This window comes from Citrus sinensis, chromosome 3, assembly GCF_022201045.2.
Source record: "Citrus sinensis cultivar Valencia sweet orange chromosome 3, DVS_A1.0, whole genome shotgun sequence".
NCBI lineage: Eukaryota > Viridiplantae > Streptophyta > Magnoliopsida > Sapindales > Rutaceae > Citrus > Citrus sinensis.
Genome location: NC_068558.1, coordinates 34007742 through 34015528, shown reverse-complemented (window position 1 = coordinate 34015528; position 7787 = coordinate 34007742). Strand labels below are relative to the sequence as shown.

Genomic DNA, 7787 nt, shown 5'->3' with positions numbered 1-7787 from the left:
ATTCTATGATTATAGTCTGTGGGGATGGGTTGTATTCAATGGTACTTTCATGATCACATGAATAATTCTCTCATTCCCCATAATATAATTAATCATATCACAAAACGGTTGTGGTCCAAGTCTAAAATGAAATGGACAAATAATGCCATTACTGAAACACTACAAAATGGTAGTAGTTACACCCATTACTGAAACATCTTAATCAAGTATGAGTTGCCTGTACGTGTAATCTTAATGGGTCATACGTAATTGAGGGAGTTTACGAGGATTTCAAAGGGGGTGTTTCCCCAATCACCAAGTACACCTGCATGCAAAATATAAATCCTGAAAGGAAGAGGCATAAAATAATTGGAGAATAGATTTATCATGGGCAAATTTGCTTGACGTTCCTGGTTCGATGATTGGTACACTTGAATTTGAGTAATAAAATTATGTAGAGTGACGTTTAGTAATATATTTTCTCTCCCCTTTTTTTTCTTTTTCACTTGGTTCCTTGGTTTTTAAATTACTTATATATTTCTAACCAATTGTTCCTTTGATCTCTACAGTCTAAATCAATTATCCTACTAGTCATTTTTCTTTTGGATACATTGATATATTACAATCAAAACTCTATTGATTTTTACAATTAAAGATCAATCGGGACTCTCCTGAATAATCCTATTACAGCATAGTCCGAATGTCAATCCTCACTTAAAATTGGAGGGAGATCTACCTCACTGTTAGTATTGGAAGGAGATCGATTCTATCCCAATGTGAAGAGACAAATAAACTCCTATTATATAGGGGAGTCGAGTCTCAACGCTAGCATCACTGGGACTCATGAGTGTGCCAATGCGCTTATCCTACTAGTATTTATATTATAAAAGATTGTCAAAAGAGCCTTCTTGTCTCTATTCGTACTAAAACTTACTGATTTATTATCTATTTTGCACTTGTGGCAGTCAGATTTGTTTAAAGTTATATTATTTTACCCTTAAAAAGTGAAATAGACAGTTACGAAAATAATTAAGACGGTGTTTTGGAAATTTTAAAAAATATAAGGACTAATTGAATAAATGACTTAAAATATAGATATTAATTAAAAGAGCATTTATTCTATTCTTGATGCTATAATTTTAATGTTAAAATAGTACTGTTTAATTTCAGTTGTAATTTTCCAATAGATTGTAAATAAAGTGAAAAAGTTTGCTTGATTGTCAACATAAAATACAAAGCTTAATCTTGGCCACTTACATTATGCAAAGCGAGGCAATTTGGGGGGGGGGGGGGGGGGGGGGGGGGATTAAAAATTAGATACATAAACTCAATTTTGGCTACTCAATCTTAGTGACTCATAGAACTCAATCTTGATAAACACATTGAATTAGTCTGAAAGTAATGTCATGATAATAAGAGAATACAAATTAAAATTATATTTTTCTGTCACAATTTTAAGATCAAGGATGTAATGGTTATATTTGGAAAAGAATAAACAAAATAAATTAATTTTTTTGGGAACCCAAGTGTCTTCCTTCCAATCAGTTAAGAGGATTGACAATAGAAACAATTGATATGATTATAGAGGAAGGTTAAAATTTACGGAAAATATTCATTTAATCCCTATATTTTGGACGACCTGTTAGGCCAGTCTTACTTTGAAAAATGTCTCAAAGTATTCTTATTGTTAAATATGTGACACTCATACTCTTATTTTTCTTTGCTTTTTTAATAATACCATTGCAGCAATATTCTTGGTAATATTAATTAATTTATCTATAAGAATAATTAATTAACAAAGTAACCCTAAAGGTAAAATAAAAATAAATGTAAATTTTTTTAGTATTTTAATTCTAGAATTAATTTGATGAATTAATTTTTATCTGTAAAATTATTGCAAAGGTATTAAACATTGTTTAAAATTGTATTAAGGATTATATTGCAAATGAAAAGGAAAAAAAAAAGGGTATGAGCATTACATATTCAACAAAAAGATGTCTTAAAGTATTTTTCAAAATATAAGGAATAAAGGAGTATTTAACCCAAGATATAGTGACTAACAAGTATTTGCCTTAAAATTTATAGTGTTGCGAGAGAATTAGATAAGCAAAATCGACTAAACCGTGAAGATTAGCTTGTTATCAATTTATCATGAACTAAACCACCATATAATATTTTTGTGCTCATTGTTAAGTTAGATCATATCATCATATCTGGTTGGGGTGTGACATTTGACATTTTCATTTATATTTAATAACTAAAATATTTTTGTTGGTCATGTGCTAAGCTACGCAAAGTATAATTTCGCAGTTTTTTTAATTTCTCCACATGCTAACGATATGTAATTAAATTTTAAAAACAACGATGACGATTGGTAGGGATAAAACATATCTAAAATTCAACCATAAAAATATTAAATTTATATAAGTCAACTTTTACAGGTTTGTGAATTCAATTCTTGTTTGGTAAGTAAACCTGGTTCTAAACTTGTCATATATAGGATATTGTAAACTATTCGTAAAAGATAACGAAAGCAATAAGACAGTACGTGGAAGATTTGATTTCCATTCGTTTGTTACTAAATAAAATTTTTAACAATATTTTTACAATAAATTTACTTGAGGTCGTGCGTGCATTCAATACTCAACAGATAATTAAGTCATGAAGCAAGCAATTAATCACAACAATTTATTTAGCCCCAAGAGCCAAATACCACACATGCAAATCACGTGATATTCTTTGCCTTCCCCACTCTTCCCCTATAAAAAGCTTTTCCAAAATAAAAGATTGAACAAATAATAAGCAAGACAAAAAACCATCACTACACAAAAAAATTAGTGAAAAACAAAGAGAAATGGAAGAGAAAATTCACAGAGCTCATGTCTTGATAGTTCCATATCCAAGCCAAGGTCACATAAACCCCACTTTCCAATTTGCCAAACGCTTAGCTTCTAAAGGTCTGAAAATCACTTTAGCCCTAACAAACTTCATTTACAAATCCACAAAGCCATCACAGCCCGCCGGTTCAGTTCAAATCGACACCATATCGGACGGCTATGATGATGGCGACTTAACGAAAGCTGAAAGCATCCATGCATTTTTCCAAAATATGGAAGCTGCAGGCTCAAAAACCCTATCTGAACTCATTACAAAATACAAAAGCACTTCAAACCCTATTGATTGTGTAGTCTATGACGCTTTTCTTTATTGGGCTCTTGATGTTGCAAAAGTTTTCGGTTTGTTTGCTGCCGCTTTTTTCACTCAAACTTGTGCTGTTAACTTTATATATTATCTTGTTCATCATGGATTGTTGAAGCTTCCCGTTTCTTCGACGCCGGTTTCGATTCCGGGGTTGCCGTTACTGGAGCTTCAAGACATGCCATCTTTCAGTGGTGTTCAAGGGAAATATTCTGCTTACTTTGAGATGGTTTTGAATCAATTCTCCAACGCTGATAGAGATGATCTTTTGCTTGTCAATACGTTCTATGAGTTGGAAAGTGAGGTAGGTTAATTTTACATCTAATGATAACTTTTAACTTAGTGTTATTTTTATTTTATTTTTTCTAAAACGGATTTTGTAGTATATTTGCATCCAAAGACCCTTTTTTAAAAATGCCAGCGCTAATTAGTTATTTCTAAAAAGTAAGTGCTTTTCTAAATGTTTCTAAGATGATTTTAAATTAGGGAGAATGACACTTTCATTCATCTAAAATTTGTTATATCATTTTGGTTCCGAACAAATTTTTATTCTTCATGTCGCTTCTGGCGTTGAAACTTTGAGAAAATAAATGTGATATTTTCACTTACCCATAAAAAATATGCGGGAAGTGTGAAATCCAATAATCGATTTTGTGAATTATAAATAGTTGAAAAAAAATATTGAATGATAAGCTCTAGGCAATTTTGAGATCACTAAAACATTTTCACAAACTTTTATCTAACCAGGTGGCGGATTCAATGGCTAAATTCTGTCCAATGCTCACAATTGGTCCAACGATTCCATCTTTCTACCTAGACAGCAGAATCCAAAACGACAGCGGTTACGACCTCAATCTCTTCACATTAGACAAATCCATCTGCATCAATTGGCTCAACAAAAAGCCCGAACGATCTGTTGTTTATGTGGCATTCGGAAGCATGGCTTGTTTAGCCAATAAACAAGTGGAAGAACTGGCGTGGGGCTTGAAGAAAAGTTCTTTTTATTTCGTGTGGGTAATAAGAGAGACAGAGGAAACAAACAAGCTCCCAAAAGGGTTTGTTGATGAGATTGGCGATAAAGGTTTGATTGTCAATTGGAGCCCTCAGATAGAAGTCCTTTCAAATAAAGCACTTGGTTGCTTTTTAACACATGCTGGGTGGAATTCAACTATTGAGGCATTGAGCTTGGAGGTGCCTATGGTGGCGATGCCACAATGGACGGATCAGCCAATGGACGCGAAGTTTATTGAAGATGTTTGGAAGGTTGGAGTTAGGGTTGGGGTTGATGGAGATGGGATTGTGAGAAGAGATGATATTGAGAGTTGTATTAGAGAAGTGATGGAGGGTGAAAGTGGGAGAGAAATGAAAATGAATGCTAAGAAATGGAGGGACTTGGCTATTGAGGCGGTTAGTGAAGGTGATACTTCAGATAAAAATATTGATGAATTTATATCTAAGTTTACCACTTCGAATATCTTTATTTCTCACGTCTTCGTCTTTAATTTCGGAAAATTTATATTTGATGATGAACATATGTTGCTAATGATCAATATTAAATATTACTTCCATTTATATCTTTTTTTTTTCCTTGCAAAATACATAAGTGTGGCGGTTAATAGATAAAAATATAAAAAATTTTGAACTGCAAAATATATCCTTCATGTTAAGTGGGCAGGAACTGTAAATCCCAGCCCAATTTGATCTAACATTTCTCTTTAATTTTTTTATTTTGACTGTTTAACTGCTAATACTAAAAGCATAAATTACAAAATGTCTATGCAATATACATAAAATTCTCCAATCATTAAATTCCTCATTATAAACACCTCTTAAACCCAACCTCAAATCATCTCAGAATTCGTTACAAAACAGAACAGCACTTGTTCTCTAATTTTTAATAAATTATTCCGTCATTGAAAAAATCTCCAATTTTGCAGAGGACATGCTGATGTACTGAAAATTCTTTCATAACTAAATTCCTTCAAAATCTCTTGAAAATATTTTACTTTCAGACAATGTCAAACCTACCAAATCATTTTCTGCTTTGAACATACTTATTTTGAAAATATAAAACAATTTATCCTTTAATCATAAAATCATGAGAATGTTTAAATCATACTGGACATATATTCAAATTACTGTTCCAAATTTCATAATTTTTGAAGAAGTTTAGGTATAGTACGATAAAATAATTTCACAATTTATGATATTGGAAAAAGAGATTTTTAGGTTTCCATACTTATGTTTGAAAAATCATATAAATTTAATTCTTATTTGATTAACTTGAAACAAATTTGAAAACATTCTTGAAAATGTATAATTTAATAGGATTAGGCTACGGTGCAACTGTGGTACCGTGCTACAGTTGCATCCGTCCGTTGAATGCACTTGAATTGGTAGAATACACTGGCATCCAACGGCTGGATGCAACTGTGGCACAGTACCACAGTTGCACCACAGGTTTCCCCAATTTAATATACAAAACTTTTGTACTAATTACTATAATTTCAAAACTACCCACTGTCAGGATATTTTCTTACAAAATCTATTATTGCAACTACTACCACTTTGATCTCACGTTTCTTTCCCCTATTTTACTCGTCTATGAAGAAGAGTTTCTTCTTCTTGTCTTCTTCGCTTCTTTTCTGTCTTTTCTCTCTTTTTCTTCTTTCTTTCTTCTTCCTCTCTTCTCGCTCTTTTCTTCATCTTTCTTCGTCTCTTTGCAGATCTCTCTCTCTCTCTCTCTTTCTTGTAAAATGAATGTGGCATATTTTTCTTTTTATTCTTAAGGGCTAGCTTAGGTGGCGTTTGTTTTTTAACTTAATGACTTAAAGTGACTTAAATTAATTAATTGAGTTAATTAGAGGTGTTTGTTTTTATAACTTAATGGGACTTTTTTGATAATTTTAACTTAATAAAATAAGCCAATTTTTTTGGCTTTTTACTTAATGGATAAATCTTAATTAAGTCAATTACTTGTTAATGTCAAAAATATCCCTGCTTTATAATTTATTTTTCATGTTTATCCCAAAACTCACCCATTGATATTTATCTCACATAAAAATATCCATGTTTTTTCTTTCTTATATTATATACGATAAAATTTGAAATTTATGGTTTTTTATATATTAAAATTATAAAATAATTATGTATTCACTTGAATATAGTTTTACTTATAAATGTTAAAATATTGTGATATTTAATATATTATTTATTTGACATTCAAATTTAATAAGGATACAAATGTAAAAGTATATATTTTCAGCTTTTTAAGTTGAAAAAAACAAATAACTTAATACTTATTTTCTGAGATTCAGACGAAAAAACAAACATATTATTCAGATTTAGATATTCAGATCTATTCAGAATTCAGACTAATTCAGGTCTATTCAGATTTCAGACAAAAAAACAAACGCCACCTTAGTTAAGAGATGGGAAAAGATTAAAATACCCTTAATCTATTGATTTGTTTTTATTAATTTATATTTTCATTCAACCAATGAATTAATGCCACGTCAGTTTGTACAAAATAAGTTTGTACAAGAGTTTGTGGCTGTATCATTACTCTTGTGAAAAAATAAGTTTGTACAAGAGTTTGTGGTTGTATCATTACTCTTTCACAAGAGTAATGATACAGCCACAAACTCTTGTACAAATTTATTTTGTACAAACTGATGTGGCATGATAAGATTGGTTGAATTAAATATCACTTGGCCCACATGATTTGTTTTTATTAATTTATATTTTCATTCAACCAATGAATTAATGTCACGTCAGTTTGTACAAGAGTTTGTGGCTGTATCATATGATTTGAAATTAGGAATTGAATATTTCCATTACTGATTTGAATACAGTTAATTTGAACAATATTGCCCTCACACGAATGGCTATGAATTGTCATATTTCTCTTCATTTCAAGTGACACGACAATATATAACAAGAGACAGCACAAGGCAAATGCAAATTGCTATGGCAAACACTTCCCCTCCTCCTTTATATGCATTAATTCAATTTGATAGAGTCCAGATACGACAGAATTCAGACACAATGGAAGTTACTAAGAATAGCCTGATGGTGCACTAGAGTTATTTGACTCTCTTGTATCTTGGGACAGACGCCATGCAATTCTAAAGCACAACAGTAGGAGGTGCAAAAAACTGTGGTATCTCACAAGCCTTAAGGTTTGCGCTAGCATTCTTATAGGTATTTAATCTTGATATCTCTCTATTAATATTATTATTGTTTCAACTGTAATATTGTGATTTTGTATAGTTGCAATTGTAATTCTTTAATTAGTAAAATTAGCTACAGATGGAGGAACAAAACCTCTAAATTGATTTTGTGGCAATAAGAGACCTCAAGTTCCATATTTCCCTTAGAACAGAAACTCTACGAAAGAGGTGCAATCCATTCCAGTGGAATAGAAAACTGAAAGTGAACTACGAAAGAGGCACAATCCATTCAAGTTTCTCAAGTTACCAGAGGAAGGAGGTATTGAACCGCTAAGTTGATTAATGCTCAAATTTAATTCTGAGAGAGACTTCAAGTTTCTCATGTTAGGAAGAATAGAACTAGAAAGCGAATTTTCATTAAGAAACAACTGAACCAAG

At 31.4% G+C, this 7787-nt stretch overlaps 1 protein-coding gene across 1 annotated transcript; it reads left to right on the top strand.

The window, feature by feature from the left end:
• The first annotated feature begins 2833 nt into the window (after positions 1-2833).
• Positions 2834-4861, top strand: LOC102624409 (UDP-glycosyltransferase 74F2-like). Its single transcript, XM_052435988.1, has 3 exons — positions 2834-3481; positions 3925-4665; positions 4853-4861. The coding sequence occupies exons 1-3, from the start codon at positions 2834-2836 to the stop codon at positions 4859-4861; spliced, it is 1398 nt and encodes a 465-aa protein (XP_052291948.1).
• Positions 4862-7787: the final 2926 nt, after the last annotated feature.

Coding starts and splice junctions, on each gene's coding strand:
- LOC102624409 (XM_052435988.1), top strand. CDS start 2,834: ATGGAAGAGAAAATTCACAGAGCTCATGTCTTGATAGTTCCATATCCA. Junction 3,482..3,924: donor TCTATGAGTTGGAAAGTGAG/GTAGGTTAATTT, acceptor TTATCTAACCAG/GTGGCGGATTCAATGGCTAA.